The sequence below is a fragment of the Notolabrus celidotus genome, chromosome 6 (genome assembly GCF_009762535.1).
Source record: "Notolabrus celidotus isolate fNotCel1 chromosome 6, fNotCel1.pri, whole genome shotgun sequence".
NCBI lineage: Eukaryota > Metazoa > Chordata > Actinopteri > Labriformes > Labridae > Notolabrus > Notolabrus celidotus.
The window spans coordinates 32,176,440-32,194,230 of NC_048277.1; the positions used below are offsets into that span (position 1 = coordinate 32,176,440).

General features: G+C 40.2%; 1 protein-coding gene across 1 annotated transcript in view; it reads right to left on the reverse strand.

The window, feature by feature from the left end:
- The window catches only part of slc6a15 (solute carrier family 6 member 15), a 28,188-nt gene extending 11,215 nt beyond the window's left edge, over nucleotides 1-16,973 (reverse strand). The window contains exons 1-6 of the mRNA XM_034685572.1: nucleotides 16,842-16,973; nucleotides 14,646-15,160; nucleotides 9,744-9,901; nucleotides 8,592-8,718; nucleotides 8,318-8,499; nucleotides 22-132 (exon numbers count right to left, since the gene is read on the reverse strand). Of these exons, the coding sequence (XP_034541463.1) occupies nucleotides 22-132; nucleotides 8,318-8,499; nucleotides 8,592-8,718; nucleotides 9,744-9,901; nucleotides 14,646-14,946 (879 nt within the window). The 5' untranslated portion in view covers nucleotides 14,947-15,160; nucleotides 16,842-16,973. The remainder of the gene's footprint in view (nucleotides 1-21; nucleotides 133-8,317; nucleotides 8,500-8,591; nucleotides 8,719-9,743; nucleotides 9,902-14,645; nucleotides 15,161-16,841) is intronic.
- Nucleotides 16,974-17,791: the final 818 nt, after the last annotated feature.

The following is a 17,791-nucleotide window of genomic DNA, read 5'->3' on the forward strand; positions in this document are numbered from 1 at the left end:
AGAGTTTGAAAGCCGCTTTACCTTGGGTGTAAACATGTGCCTGATCCCATCCATGGAGCCCTCCAGGAGCAGAGACCGCACGAGGAAGCAGAACAACACAACGTACGGGAACAGGGAGCTGAAGTACATCACCTGTAAGAGAATTAAAAAGACCGTTTACATGCACATCTCAGCAAAATATACCAGCACCAATTAGTTCAATCACACTAAATATCATATAATATCACATTTTTCCTCTTAATGTGGCACATTGAAAGCCAAAAATGGGGTGCAAACTTAGTCTAATGGTTAAGTTGGGTGCCCATGTAGCAGGTGGTCCAGGTTCAAACCAGCCTGAGGCCTCCCTCCATGTCATTCTCCCACTCTTTCCCAGTTCCCCACGCTATCCATTGTCTTCTCCTCTATAAAATAAAGGTGTAAAAGCGCCCAAAAAATACCATCATAAACTAAAAAGCCAAAAATGAATGTATGACTAGAGCTGTAACAGCTTCAGGTAAAACTTTAACTTTAAATGTGAAGCTTTATTGTCCAGCAGTTAACAGTTATGGAAGGCAGCAGAAATATTTAAATAAATAGATTCATTTTTTAAAATATTTTTATAGATTTTATTAGACTCAATAACCTTTTTAAAAACGTTATGCAAGCAGGAAAAAAATGAAAGTAAGTAGATTATAATCTCCTATTATTCTCAGTACCATTCAGATATCTTTGCAACAATCACTTCCTTTCTGAGAAGAGCCTTTTTCACAAAACTGTCTTCAGACAACTGTGGTTACACTTCATGATAAACCCACACTAACATTATAATTTCAGCAGGCAGAGAAACAAACCCTCACAGTTCTGTTTCATGTAAATAGTAGCTCTTAATTGGTCTGGCTCCAGAGTCCATCACCACCTCTTAATGACAGTCCCAGCCCAAATTCAGTAAATATGTTAAATGGTGGGTGACAGCCTGCATTAAGGTGAATCACCACATCAGACTGTGTTGGAGTATGGATAAACTATCTGACTACTGCAAGTGCACCACTTCCCAGGAATTAGTCAGTCAAAGTAAAGGTGCAGTAAACACTTTTTGTGACTCACTGAAGAGGGTTCTGTGATCCACTTTTGAGTCCCATCCCACCAGTTCTGAACCGAGGATGTAGATTAAAGTGTATCTCAGGTGAAATAAGCTTCATTGTTTGCTCCTTGTTCTCTCATTTGTGATTCATCAAGGATCTCAGTCTTTACTCCAAGTGTCAAAGGTGTATTTTAGAGGGTTTTTTTATGTGTTAATAGTAAACAAGAATATTTCCAAGCAGCTCTTTTTAACCCTCCTGTAATGTTGCGGGTCAAATTGACCCATTTTAAAGTAAAAAAAATAATAATAATAATTAAAAGTATTATTTTGTATTTCTAATGTCACAGTGGATGAATGGCTAGTGGTATTCAGAGGTTCCTTCCTTTTAATGTAATATATGTCTTCCAAACCAGCTAAATACAGCATCAAAATCTGGGCAGCATGTGACAGAAGAGGTGTCTCCTGTTAATTTATCAACATCACCACTTAAAAAAAAAAAAATCTATGTCATGTAATTTTATTGCATTTTTATTTAGGGCTTTTCAAGGTACATTGAAAAAGTTCTAACATGAATTATCATGAAAAACGAGTGAGTTATCCTCATTGAACCATGATCTGTGAGGATTAAAGAACACCATTGCACTAAATGTTGATTTAAATGGTTAGTAATGGAGTTAATAATGAGATTTAAAAAATGCTTATTGGAATTATCGGATCATTAAAAATGTCCCGGGTCATTATTGCTGTCCCTCAGAAACAAACATAACAGGAAGGCTAAGCGATTTAATGTCTTTATGTTAATGTAGGCCTTAAAACAAACTTCTTTGTTGACTTTTATCAGGAAGTCAAAACTTGGAAGTCACTACATATATCTCAATCCAAACAGCACCTCTATTATGCACCTTTAACAATCCAAGTTAATGTTCACGTGGTAGTGATGGCTTAATGTACCTTAAAAAAGTTGTGCAACTAGCATCAGCAGGGTCCCGGGCCTCATCTGTTAGAGCCTCTGCGAGACCCTTTGTCCAATTATCTTGCTAATTAGACAGTGGGCCTCTCCCGTCTTTTTTTTTTTTCTTTCCCCTCCTTCTCTGTGTAGACGGGGTAATACTTAGAGGACTGAGAGGCCTGACTCAGATGCTGAACTGTGACACATTGCTTTATAGGACTGGCAGTGTGGTTTGGGTGCAGGCATTGAGAGATGGTTTTGGGGGCTGAGTCATACGCTCGGTTAGTGTGATTCATAGACGTTGAGTCTCTTACATGGTGGTCCATATGTTGCTTGAAAGGAGACCCTTTAATGTAGCCTTGTCTTTTTGTAATGTATAAGTTGTGAGAGTTTAACAGGTTCGTTAGACCTCCACAGGGGACAGTACTGGGAAAGTCCCTACTAGTGTTGTGCCACAAAATTTACACTGACATTAATGTTTTAACTGAACACCAACAACAGCAATTCCAAGGGGGGGGGGGGAATCTGGGATGCAAGGGCTGCCTGAAATCTAACTGGCTCTCCAAGATGCCACCCCAAAATCCTTCACTATGATTGGCTATTTGACAGATCGGAGCATAGACTGTATAAAACATGGTCTCAGAGGCGTCAACCATTGGTTAGAAATGAGCAAAGAGGTGGAGTTAAGGCCTTAGCCTTACTGTCGAGCAATCCGGTACAAAGAAGTTAAGCTAAGAAGATTTACCACTCTGTTGTGTTTCTTTTAAAGACAAAGAATACACAGAGGGATATAACCAAGCGGCAACCTCCGGCCATGAGAATTGAGGCCAACGCGGAAGTGTTAAAAATGGCAGTTCATCAAGTGTCCACTTGAGGCTGGCTGCAGAAACACCGGAAACCACATACACACAAATTCAAAAAAGCCGATCTTTACAGCAGAAATAAACATGTTTACAGCCTGGTACAAAAAACAAGTGTAGTCTGGATAGCTCATTTCCCGATCGGCACACACTGTACGGTGGGTGAATTTTTTCATAACGCTGCAATTTAGAGGATATTAAGATTACGAGTTTTCTATTACGAGAGTCACAGCTGACTTGATTGAAAGGCGGGAACACTAGCTGTTGGCTAGGAAGCTCAAAGCCCGCCTCTTTACGTCACACTCGCTTGTTAGGATGAGTTCAAGGACTGTATAAAATATGGACGTAGTATTTGTGACGTCACCCATCTGTTTCTGAAGCGCTGTTTTGAGGCCAATCGTAGGCTTCCGCCACGATTGGTGGACTTTCAAGGTTTCCAGATCTAGGTGTCCTACGCCACAATTTGCACACGTGTAAATGGGATTGTTGACTGGAGGACCCATTATAGGATCATGGGGACTTTGTTTCTCACTGGGCAGGGGGGGACGGGGCAGAGGGTCTATTGCTGCTGTCAAACGATGTTAAGATCGTCTGTTTTGAATTGGTGTGAACCATAGACTGTAAATAAAAATGGACAGCATTGCTCCGCCTCTTCCTGTTGTATGGTTCTGAAGCCAAAAAATCCCGCTCCTGGGCGCCGCCATTGTGCAGCCAGAGCCTGTGAAGCCCCTGTAATAAGCTCCACCCTACAGCGTAGCGTCACAAGACGCTGTGTGTCCTTTGAAGTTTCACTCTACGGCGGCTGTGAATCAAAGGAAACCAGGAAGTAAAACCCCGTTTTTTAAACTCTAATAACTAACGAAAAATAAACTTTTCAGAAAAAAGAGGCCTTGGACACAAAACTGTCAAATACTAACTACATATCACCACAGCATACAGATGTGAGAAACATTCGTACCACGTGTATTTATTTTTTAAAGTTTGACTGCTCCCCCATTCAAATGAATGGGGGGGGACGCATTTTTTTTACCTATACTTCAGCCAGACACCAGGGGGCAGACACACTGCTGAAAGCTTCACCACCAGGGGAGCATCCGGCTCGCTTGGTGTGTACGTGGTTTCTGGTACTTCCGGCGCCAGCCTCAAGCGGATCCTCGATGAACTGCAGTTTTTAGCACTTCCGCATTGGACTCATATTTTAAGACAGGAAGTTGCTGCTTGGTTGAGTTCAACATTTCCAATATGGCTCCCGCCGAAGATTGGCCTCAAAACAGCGCTTCAGAAACAGATGACGTCACGGATACTACGTTCATTATTTATACAGTCTATGGATATAACAGATGAAGTCATAGAGGCTACATGATATATATTGTGTGTACGCGCGTACATACCTGGGCCACCCCTGCCTATGTCAGTGCCCCAGTCCAAAAAGGTCTGGACACACCCCTGCTTATTGGCCCTCTTTCTGGTTTAAGCTCCCAGCACTGTGCCCCTTTTTTTTAAGGACACACTCTCAGCCTTGGTCAGCACAAAGCCAGACAGGCTGCTATTCAGTGTGATAAGCAGATATCTCCTCCTTTGTAACCTCAGTCTTATTCTCTATCAAAGGAGAGAATGATAGATTATATGTCATGGCAGATAACATGCGCTGCTTGTAAAGGTCAAACAGAAAGAACTGAACTGTTATCTTCATGCTCTGATAGAAAAAGTTCAGTTTTCTCATGATTACAGCGGGACATGTAAACGTCTGTATGCACTGTCGGTAATCTGAAGGTTATTTCACATCTTAAAAGTCTTTATCTGACGTGTGATTTGATACTTAAAATGTTGTTTGGAAACTTTAAAAACACTTGAATTTCATCTTTTTCCAGCGCTCCCCTCCCCCCATCGTCTTTTTGACACACTCTTGACAATCAAGCCAAGCCAAAAGAGCGCGTATAACCATGGAAACCAAAATGGTCTGATCCCTTTCACGCCCACCCACACACACACAAAAATGGGAGAGAAATGCAGATCGCTGTAGGGATATTCTTTGGAAAAAAGAGCCTTTTGTGAACACGGATGGAGAGGGCATTAATATTCTTTTGTGCCGCACAGTGCTGATTAAACTTCAAAGACACTTGGAGCTGGCCCCTTCGAGGGAAAGTTCATGCCCATTTCCACTGGGGCCGACTCAAAAGGCCATCCAAACTCACCAGGTAGTCGAAGAAAGACCATCTGGCAAAAACTGTACCACGAACCAGAAGCTTGGTGATTCCTTTTTGACTGTTTTTTTTTTTTTCTTCACACAAACTCAACACATGCATCCTTATTTTAGAGATTCATTTCAGCTACAACACACTGTCTCAGTGGAACATCCTCTCTACCAACCCCTTCAGTTGTGATAGTGATTGTGACGCTGATTGTGGTTATCAGTGACATTTCTGGCCAGGAAGAGGCATGTTGCTGGCAGGGGAAATGAGACTGTCTAGCACTGTGAAGCTTCTGTGGCACAGGCCAAGATTACAGCACCTCTGTTGTGCGAGGCGTCCATCTTGTTTTGTCTGCAGCTGTTGTGATGAATGCTGCGTGAAAGACAAGGAGTGGTTGGAGTCGAGCTAAGAGCAGACAGCAGCCGGGATAAGACTTGAGCTAAGGACTGTATCTGGAGGAGAGGCGGGGAACCTCATTTAGCTGGTTAGGGCTATGTTAGGGCTATGGGTTTTTATTTAATTTAATTATTTTCAACATTGTGGATTAAAACGGAAGAAATCAAAACTATGAAATATGGTTTTGCCATAATATGGATTACTAACTTAAAAAAAAAAAAGATCAACAACAGAAAACACAGAAAAAAACATAAATAATAATAAAAGTACGGACAATATGTTAATAGTAAAGAAAAAAATAATAATGATGAATTCATTCCAGGTCATTACCTCTATTGCTCTTTTATTTATTTATCTATTAAATACTTATTTATTTATTCCTTTTTTAAGTTGTATTTTTGGGCCTTTTTTGCCTGTATTTGAAAAGAGCTAAAGATAGACAGGAAGTGTGGAGAGCAGAGAGTGGTCGAGACCAGGAGTTGAACCAGCAACCGCTTCAACAAGGGCTATAGCTTCTGTATATGGGGCATGAGCTTGAACCGCCTGAACCATCCCTGCTTTTATATTTTAAGGGCAGTCCCTTTGCATTTAACCCTCATTCACCTAAAACTGTATCATACACTTCATGTTTTAATACCATACATACGCTACCAGTCAAAAGTTTGGACAATCCTTCTCATTCATTTTATTTATTTCAATTATTTTCAACATTGTAGATTAATACTGAAGACATCAAAACTATGAAATAATCTGGTTTTGCCATAATCTGGATTACAACAGTAGTCAAATAGGGCTATCCATTGTGTACTAACCCTACCTCTGAACAACACAACTGATGGTCTCAAACACATTAAGAAGGCAAGTCATTCTACAAATGAACTCTTGACAAGGCTCATGTTAATTAGAAACCATTCCAGGAGACCACTTCATGAAGCAGACTGAGAGAATACCAAGAGTGTGCAAAGCTGTCATGAAGGAAAAAGGGGGCTACTTTACAGAATCTAAAATATAAAACATATTCTGCTTTGTTTAACACTTTTTTGTTAATTGAATAATTCCATATATGTTCTTTTATAGTTTTGATGTCTTTGGTATTAATCTACAGTGTTTCAAATAATTAAAATAAATACAAACCGTTGAATGAGAAGGTGTATCCACATTTTTTTACTAACAGACTACTCAAAAGCAGAGTCATTGCTTGATTGACTGTATAAGAGAAGTGGATGCAACCTCTTTGTTTCAGGTGAGGCCAATGCAGAAATGTCCTTTATCTGCATTCTTTCTAACGGCCAGCAGGGGGCGACTACAAAAACTCTCCCTTTATTCAGTTAACGTGGCATAAAAACTAACTAATCTAAATATTGTTTTAAAATAGAGCTGCAAAGTTAATGCTCTGATTCTGGCTCTATTACAAAGCCTTCTTTCACTTTGTTAAGTTCAGGAAATATCTTCAACCACTTACTCAGCAGCAGAAAAATCAAAGTTCACACATACTGTATTCATCTTGACCCAAAACTTTACTGTAACCCTCTGCAGGTCTGGCATTAGCAGGGGGGGGGATAATACCAAAATCAAATGACTGCCCCATCAAAGCTTACTCTCTAGGAAGATTAAAAAGTTTCACCATTTTTTCCAATTAGTGCAAGCTTGCCTGTGACCTTAGAAGCACACCGGGCTAATGCTTGTCATATGATATGGGAAAGTGTGGAATGATAGAGATCACCTGTAAAAAGAGAGGAGTGGGGTGAGTATGCAAGCAAACGCCAACCTTTTGGCCAATGGGCTAATCCCTTCCGGATGCTAGTCACGCTACTGTCAGCTTTACCACTCTAAGATAAAGTAAGCTGATCCAGAAATCCCACACACAAGATCACATGAGGTCTCAGGCTTGTATCTGAAGCTATATCATTAGAAAAATTTGTCAAGTCATATTACAGTAGTCCTTTAGCAGTGTCTTTTTTAACTAAGTACCAATACATGTGCGCTAAATAAGCCTCTACCTTAAAAAGTGAGCTAATTATGTGTGAAAGGATTTTCCTCTTGGCGAGAAACGGTCTCTTGTTCCTGTCACTGTTCCCGATTTTTCAGGGTACAAAAGTTGTATTAAAGTAGTTAAATAGGCCAAGCTGCCAAGATTTCAGGGCAGCTGTAGTAAGCCATTTCCTCTGTTCTTTTCCACTCTTGTTCTCATGAACTGCTTCATCTTCCATAGTTGAATTAATATACTACCTCAAATAGGACTGGGACAAGATATCGATATGGGACTGTATAGTTCTCCTACCGTATAGGATATAGTTATTGTATTGCGGGCGCTTAAATTATTTATAAGCCCTACATAGTAAACAACTAGTTTTTGTCCTTGCCTTTATGTACTGAAGTCATCCTCTATCCCTAACAACCCTAAAAATGCAGATGAAAAAAAAGCCCTGCATTGTTTCTGTAGCCCACAGCAGCAAAGCTTCAATCTGAATTTGCTTCAGTGGTGACATAACAACAGGAGTAATTTGTGTATGCAGGCATGCAAAACCACTCCAACTTCTTGAGCGATTACACAAAAACATGCCGGCCACACTTGGTGCCAATTTGTTTGTTTTTGCCAAACCACTCCACCTAAGACTGCTTCAACAACAAGGGTCAGTAAAAGCATGGTTAGCTTTCACACTGACCCTCATACAAAGATTGTACCCACAGTTGGTGACCCAACAACAGCAGTAAGTGTCCCCAGTTTATTACACGAAACATTTGACTTAGTACTGGCACAGGTTTTCCTGGAGTGTGTTCGGTTTGGTGTTTTTCCACCTCTGCATCTGTCTGCACAATCCCATGGGGGAAGTGTAACCGAAATAAAAATCTTCCTCACCTTCCCAGATGACTGGATTCCCTTGATCATGGCGAGGCAAACCATAGACCAGGCAGCCAGCAGGCACAGTGTCATCTTCCAGTTGAGTCCTCCACCCTCACTGATGCTGTCAGAGATGTTAAGGGCTTCACGATACCAGTAGTAGGTGGTCGCCGAACTTTTCTCACACTCTGGCTGCACATCTTTAGACAAAATGGTAAAATTTACATCTTAGTTTTGTCTCCTTGTATAAGAACTCTTACACACTCAAATCATATATCTGATTTTGTCTTACATGTACTGGTCTTGTTCTTGACGAGAGGACACTCATGCCAGGGCAGAGGCTGCTGGAAGGACTGGGAGAAATAGAACAGGCTCCAGCTGATGATGACATTGTAGTAGAGAGCCACAAAGAAGCACACCTACAGACAAGAGAGGGAAATCAAATTTAGACACACACGAAGAAGAAAGATAGTGCATCCATATTTTAAATAATAAAGTAGAATAGCAAACATTGAACTAATATGGGCTAGACTTTGAAACTACTCTGTTATTTTGGCTTATTTGGCATCCATCAAGACCTAACAGAGTGCAAAGTGCTTCTCTTTGCAATTATAGACATAAACTATAACAACTCCTGAAATCCAGACATTTTTTCTAAAGGAATGCAAATTTAAAATCTTGCAATATGATATAAAAGTGTTGAAGTTTTTCAGGAAAGATTGTTTTAAGTTTAGCACACATACAGTCCTGTAGTACCAATGTTGGACTATCACTGTACAGTGATGTAGAACTCCTGTTTTATGGTCTTTTTGAAGAAAATAAGAATTGAATGAAACATTTACTTTCAAGGTCTTTTCACATCATATAACTGGATGTCCTTTTCAGAAACTTTTAAAGGCATTGCCAAGAAAAAAACCTACATAAGGAGGAAAATATAAAGTGGTTTAGGTTAAAAGGCTAAACACACAACAACAGTCCTAATGTGTTAACAGAGGACTTTCTCATTATACTAGCCAAGTGAGGACATTTGTTTTGTGGTAATTTTGAAAAAAACTAAAATGGAATAAAACGTTTACTTCCAAGGTTTGTTTGTTTTTACATAACATAACTATAAATGTACTTTTTCAAACTTTGTTTAAAGAATTAGTGAGAGGTATCTTGATGGAATAGTCACTGAGTGGACCATTATTTCCTTACCCTTTCTTTCACATGATGTCTGTTTGTCAAGCACCATTGTTGACTGGTGCATCATTTATTCCTTATCTACAATGTAATATATGTTCTTTAAACATCATGAAATTAAGAAAATGGCTTTGAATTTGTTGCCATGTATACATTATGCCTATCTCAGCATAACTTGTCTGTCCTATACTGTTGTGATATCAATCCACTTGTACCCTTCTTTGTGTAGGAGAGTTGAATAAAACCCCAGTGTCAGACTCACCACACAGCTGGCAAAGCCGATGCCCCCGAGTCGAGGACTGATGTAGTTCCACACCCCTATGCTGCCCCTGCGGATGCGCTGTCCCACTGCAAGCTCCAAGAAGAACAGCGGGATGCCGATCAATATCAGCAGGATGAGATAGGGCACCAGGTACGCTCCTGCAGGTCAAAACGAAAACAGACAGGAGGATTAAATAAAGGTCACATACAGTAAGGAAGCTGTATCATCAGAATGTTATAACGTGACACCATTTTGGTTTCTGGAAACCCCACATGCACCAGTTTTTTCTGCCACATGCTCGCTCACACAAACACATCTCAGCCTTGTGAACTTTAACTACACTCCTACTTAATGTCTCCCTAATGGGGGCCCATTTTCCTCAAAACACATGAAAGCACAAAGCAGCCCCTTTCACAGTATCTGTCTCATTATCTAAGAAACACACACACACATGCAGATTTACGATACCAACAGAGCTGCATCTGTGCGTCTCCAACTTATACATCCTAGTGGTGTGTGGTGCAATCAAATAATTCTGGAAACCAGGAAAGATACTGAAGTCTGAAATTACCTAAATTACAGAGGGATTACCTTGAGGTACATTACAAAGACAGCATTCCTCCCTGGAATTAAGGTTTCAGGGTGAATGACTAACATTAAGACAGGCTGTAATAGAGTGGTGCAATAAAATACAGAGGCCCAAGTCTCTTGAGACAGACGAGAGTACCCATGAGCAGAGAGGCACCCGGGCACATGATGGCTTAAAGAGACAGGGAGGAACTAAAACTCTTTGTTTAGAAGAAAAGGCTGGTGAGAGCAGCAGCAGTTTTTGGTACAAAGTCTCTTTATTTTCCTGTTGGTGTAAAAATGTGGGGAGGTTCTTTCTTTTCCTTTATGAAATGAAAGCACCTGTATGCCAGGTTTTGAGACCCTCAACAACAGAAATCTATCAGAAACCATTGCATCATTTTAAACCTGCACCCCACTGATGGAAAAACCAGACACTGACTTCCTGAAAACATACCTTTTGAAGTTCTACCTTGAGTCTTAAAGCTGTGATACCACATTTCAACAATGAAGATGATCTAAAAAAACCCCTTTGGGGCCCTTTTCCTCTCTCTGACGGGCTAAACCACAACATCAAACATCAACTGTTGAAAGACTTACAGTAATGTTTAAGTCATTGATGACGGCGTCAAAACTTCCGCCATAGGTGTATTGTTTTGTCAAGATCGGTTTCATCACTGTTTCAACATAGTTTATTGTTCCATCAGGCAGGACGCTCATTCAGATCCTTTCCTGAGTCCTGCTGGTCCTCCCAGGTTTGGCTAAGAAGGGAGTGGTCACAGACAGGACGTGTGTGTCTGTTGTCTTTAAGCAAGTGTGTTTGTGTATCGGACAGTAAACTATGAGGTTTCTAATATTAAAACATCTTATTCTGGTTCACTGAGTACACAACTCGTTCGGGGAAGGAGGCTTTGACATCCAGCAGCATCAAAACCCCCTCTGGTTTCCATTGTCTTTGAAACCCTCAACAGTCTCCTTTGGATATTCGAACACTTTGATGGCACTTTGAGAAAGCAAACAGCCTCATAAGAGACGTTTTTATCTTCTTCTTAAAATAGAAGCACAGTTTCCTTCACTTGAGGAACATAGGAGTAAAAATAAGGCTTTATCCAGTCTGGGCATTGAACAGAGGAGGGACATATCTCTGTACTGACACCACAATGTACAAAGACATGGGTACATGTAGCACATTGTGAATAATTCAACCTGTACATAGATCTACCTGTTTTATTTCTGACTAGGTTTATTATCAAGCTTCACATTTAATGGGAACAGTGGCACTGCAGGTTGAGCTTCAGTCACCTGTAAGTCCCCGATGCGAGCGAAGGTGTTGATAACAGGATCATGGAAATTATAATTGTTTGAGCAAACTCTTTTTCATCGTGCAAATTAAAGGTTTATTTTTGTCACAAGGGTTCCTGGGGTTGGATAAAAGATGTAGACAACACACACACACGCACACACGCACACACGCACACACACACAGACCTGTCCCATTTTAATCTAATTACAGTCAAACACAGCAGGGTGACCAGAGCTGATTAGAACAGACCTGAAAACATGAAAGAGTCAATAGATGGGAGATGATTTGAACTAAACACCCCGAGCTCACACACACAGAAACAGTCCTCTGGTACCAACATGAGTGCTGTTACTCCACACACACCAAAAGTGGACCCCTGATTCTGGCCGTGTTGAAAAATCAGACGTGATAGTACATGAGACTCTTTAAAGGCAGAAATAGTCTCACTCTCACACTGACGCCTTTTCATGACCTACATAGTAAAATGACTTCATCAGGCAGTTATTTCTTCATACTGAATTTTAAAACTCATGGTTAGGTCGGATTATTCATTACAATAGCAGAGTGGGCAATCAGCACTCGTCTAGCAGTGTCTGTTTAGAACTGGGCTGGTTAAATTTGATAGTGAGGACTAAGTTATCAAGCAGGAGGAGGTTTTTTTCTTATATGAATAATATTCTTTTGACATAATGTTTTGTCCTCATGGCTGATACTGGAGCAGGATTAGCAAAAAGACGTATGTTTTCTGATTAAGTGTTGTTTTAAACAGGGAAACTCTACAACCACAGGCTTTGCTAGCTAAAAATGGGACATTTAATGGGACACCTGAGCTAGGGATGGGCATTTCAAGCCAAAATACTATTTGATAATCATTGGCATCTATTCGATTGATATTCGAATGACCCCCCCACATACACACACACACAAACACACACACACCTGTCCCGATAATGTCCTGTTTGTGTGGCAGTCACGTTAACCAGCAGCAGGACGAGGTGCTGCTAGTAGCGGGCACTCTATACATCGGTGTTTCTGTGACAAGGTGGCGTGGCGTGTATGTTAACATTTTACAGCCATGCTCAGTCTCTGGAAATACGTGTGTAGTAGTGAGAGATTCAGAAAGGAAAAAAATTGTTGCGACTGTCGCTAATGTTTTCTTCTTCTTATGCTATTTAATGCAGTTAGCTTTCTTCTTCTCCTGTTATTAATGAGTTTAGCAAACAGCTTTTAGATGCTCTATAGCCACTATCTGGCGGGAAAACCAGGCACCGGTGAAACAATGAAAAATTGTACTTTCAAAATGAGAAAATATTCAAACTAACTCTTCGATTTTTACAAAGTGAACGAATATTCGAATATTCAAAAATCATTGCCGAGCACACATCATGACACCCAGTAACTTGAAACTGGTACATCTGCTCACCTCTTGTAATCTAACTAACAGTTTAACTCAGAGTTCACAAAGTGAAGTCATTGTTAGCTGATGACTTGACGTAGCTATAAATCAATACATGAGCTCATCACTCTGCAGTATTCAAAAGAAGCTCTGTATTCATTCATTTGCTTCCACAACAAAAGCACGGGTTGGTAAGAGCCACATCTTTATAATGTTTGGTGATGGTGCTCATGGGAAATGCAGTCTTTATCCCAGAAAAAAAACACTACCAATTTTGACCAGAGGGTTCACCAGAATCAGCACAACCTGAAAACTCCTGACGGTGCCTTTAACAATCAGGCTTCATTTTGAAATCATATCATGCAGTCCATTGGAAACAACACCCTAGCATCACTTTCAGCTTTCTCCTTATGTGTTTAAGAGAAGAGGAAAACGTTCCTGTTATTGAATATGTTATGTTTGCAAATCTGCAGAATTATATGAATAAATCATGTTGAAGTTCATTGCACCAAACTGTACTCTTTTAATATGCTTAAAAATCAAAAATCAATTAAGTTTTCATAATGACTATCTCATCATAATTGAAAGCACTTTATAAAGACATTAGGCCATACAAAGGGATTTTAAGAGTCATTCTTTGCTGATTTTATCTTTCTTATTTGATGAAGGTGCCGTGGAAACCTGGGTCATTACATGAAGGCTTATAGTCCTGGTCCCCACTTATACGTTGCACATGATAATGGGATATTAACTTAACTTGAGTAGAGTATTTTGTATCCTGTCTGGACAAACCTGTCTGAGACGGTTTCATTTAATCAGCTTTAGTGAGAGAGCTCTGCATAATCTCCAGGTGGAAAGCAATGCCTTATCACCTTCACAGGACACATCAGAGTATAAACACTGGAGTGAGTCTTCATCCCACTCCGACAACACTACGCACGAGTTCAATTAAGGACTGCATGGGAAGCGTGGTTTGACTGCAGCACTGGATGTTGTTATTATTAGACTGAAATGTGTGGAAGCAAAGCTGTGCACAGAATGATTTCCTGCATTTTGACAGGAGTTTTATGAGGTTATATATCTGGTTTAGCTGTTGTTGTTGTTGTTGTTAGAGAGATGTCACAGGCTGCACACCAACAGAGACACAGGTGGTCACATGACTCTCATGTCAGTCCTGAAGGTCACTGAGCAGTATTGACAGACTAAATAAGATAGATTGTAGGCCTCTAGCTTCCGTGTACACGTTTAATAGCACACTGGCAGTGCACATCCCATTATTTTATATATTATAGAACACAATACATGCTTCAGTTTGTTGTATCTTTGTTCTAGATCTGCATTTCAGAAGTAATCAATGGTTTGATTTTAAGATTTCAAGAGTTATAGCTAGAAATTGTACATTAAAAGTTATTATTTTCCAAAAAATGATCAAACTACAAACTTGTGCTCGCATCATAATAACCTATCTTTTGATTTATATTCACATTTAAATCAAGGTTCTGCACAACAGCAAGAAAATCCTTCATAGGTTGCTACTTTGTTGGACTTAGACACTCATTTTCCTGTAATTTAAAACAGTTTATGACCTTTTTTTTTTGTTTTATATAATTTAAATTAAGGCAATTCCAGTACTCACCCCCTCCGTTCTTCTGACACAGGTAGGGGAACCTCCAGACGTTGCCCAGGCCTACAGAGAAGCCAACCTGGGCCAGGATGTACTGGAGCTTGTTGTTCCAGGCTGGGCGTTCCTCCTCCTCGCCATCTGAGCCCCCTTCCTCCACATCGCACTCTTTCCCATCCCCTTCATGGTTGTTGACGATCAGCGAGGTCTTCTTGAAGGAATCGTCACAGGCGTCCTCGTTGGAAAGCAGGTCCTTGTGAGACTCTGTGACATCCTCGTCAAGCTCTCTCTTGACGGCCTTGCTGTTTTTGGGCATTTGATAAAGCAAACAAGTGCAAGGGGTGGAACGTCTTTTTGGTTATCAGGCTGAAAGGGCAAGGCCAGGCGTGTGTGAAAAAGTCACTTTAGGGAAATGTGACTGTGCAAAGCTGCAAGTTTTTTAAAAAGATTTTTGGTTCAGTTTTTTGGGAACAGTTTTTAGAAGATGAATGGTCAGGATGTGGGTTTACTTCTTCATTATCACCAAACGTCTGTGGGAGAAAACAGGAAATGTTTCAGTGAGAAAAAGTAAAACATCTGAGGAGGGTTTTTTTTTGTCTTGACATCAACAGAACACATAATAGGTTTAGTTTGATTTCTTGTCTCTACATTTACCCTGTAATTTCTCCCCATAGACTTCTCTGTGGCTGGTTTCACCCTAAATGAACTTTGCATTACCTATAGCAGCTATGTTTGGCACATGTAGGCCATAAGGGGCTTTTAATAAACCTTTTTTTGAAAGATCTGTATCAAAAATGCAACACAAACTAAACATTTTATACATATCACACAAAAAAAACATCATGTCAGATTAACCAAACACCTTAAATGCAGATTTTCAGTTTGGTTTATCAAGTTTACACTCTCCAAGTAACCTTATCTGACTTTAAAAGTCCACGGAGAGACTTATTTCTTTATCCCGAGTATGCAGAGTTATTTCTCACATGAATATCACATGTCTGGCTTTGGCAGGAACATTTATAGGGATAACTTTTACAGCAACTCGTCATTTAGGGTGTTGAATAAAGCGGCTGTGAACATTATAGTCTGGTGGTGGACAGTGACTCGGACAGTGACAGGTCTTGGTGAGGAGACGATCTGGTTTCCAGACTCCTAAATAATTGAAGGGAGGAGGAGGAGTATATTTGCATACGAACCCAAACAATTTCTCTGCAGCACCGTGGGATTTATGGGATGGGAAAAGCCCTTTTGTGAACAAGAAAGGATGTCAACTTCCAGAATAGAAGTCAAACATGCGCTTGCTCCGGATAAGGGAAGAGGAAAAATACTAGGTGAAGTCTCTTTCAACGCAATGGTGGAGCATTCACCTCTAATATCGTAACACAATGTTATATTTGTAGACTTCTGTATAGCATACAAGGGTGTGGACACTGGTCACCCATAAGGCGGATTAAGGTGCGCAACATCCTTGTCTTTTGCGCTTCTGTAAAGTGCGTCTATGCTTTCATCACAGTGTTTCCTAACCTTGAGTTATTTCCAAAAAGCACAGAGATGTTCGGACATATCACAGAATACAACATGCCTCCCTCCTTTCACCATCCAGTAGGATTAAGTGATTAATAGATTTCATTTACCGCTTCCAGATTAGCCTGGTTTGTATGAGGCAAAGGCCGTCGTTTCATAATCCCGTGAACGCAACACAGCAGCCAAAAAGGAGTAAACGCTGATGCTGAGTAACCTTCACTATACTGCAGTTCTTATGGAGGCTGGAAATGGGAACATATAGGCAATCACAATCATGGCATGGAATTAATGGATGGGGATGAGTGCGCTCACAAAGGATGTGTACACATGACTCAGGGAGTGATAAGTCAAAGAACGGGCGGGCCATTCAATTCAATGAGGAAAAAAATGCGGATAAAGAAAGGAATAAAAAAAAAACAAAGCAAACCACCCCAGTACCATGTGGTTTTCTGTTTTACACAGGCCCGATTTGTTCTGAGGAATGCCAATAAATCAATCCCCTCCCTCACCGCCCAGCCTCCATGACATACATGTGAGATGTTTCATCATTCAGTGGCCAGCCACATCATGCGCACTGGTACTCCAGTCAGCCTCACACACGCTCACACATCCACACACATCATGCCTTAATAAAGAGGAAATACCCTATAATTAAAACCCATGGAGGATGATGTAGTTTGTACTCACCAATTTTGAATAGCAGTCGTCCTTTTTCTAAAAAATGATGAGTCTCAAGGAATGAAATTGTGAGAGCACATGCACGGGGCAGACATTATGAATGTGCGTCTTTATGAACCAGGCTCGCCGGTGTGTGGTGTCACAGATTCTGCTTGCTGACTTTCTCTATGTCCCAGGAAGGAGCGCACCACGTTTAGAGGGGTGCTCCTCCTCCAACGCCTTGAAGGAATGACAAATTTTTAACCTAAAATCAATCTTTTTGTCCTCAAGTTTACTTTAAAAATTATATTATATACTATCAAAAATATATTTTTGCAGAAAGTGTTGATTTAAGGCAAAATGAGCATTTCATTTTTCTTCTCCACCCCCCTTTCTACTTGGTACACTCCACTACTACGTTCTGAAATAAGCTGGCTCGTGGATAAAAGCAATGTGCCTCTGTTTATAAAAGCCACCTCTCTTTGAAAATAGTTTATTTGCAGTATTACAGTGTTTATTTGTACAGTCTGTTTATGTTGGGACGTAAATACTTTATTCTAAAGGATTTTTTCACTCATAAAAAGCTGTGGTTTTTTCGTCAAGGTCGGAATTTACGCGTCATCCACCCGCGTAATCTTCGTGGGTATTGCAATAAATAAATAAATAAAAGGAAAAAGGAAATTTAAATAAAGACCAGACAAGACAGGAAAAAACTTTGAGAAATACATTTTTTAATCCAACGCATGGGTTCAGTTCAGGTCAGATGTAATAAAAATGTAGGCTGTATTCAGAATGCAACCAGAGGAATGTATACAGTGGATAAAATCACAGCTTAACCACCCTAGTACTGTAGTTCAATTACCTATGACTTGAATCAGGCTTCAAACATCTTTGTTTTAACTTATAGAATAACAAAATCAGGAAATGTTGAAGTATTTCTTTAAGTATGTTTTGTTTGTATCACTTTCGTTCTTTATTTA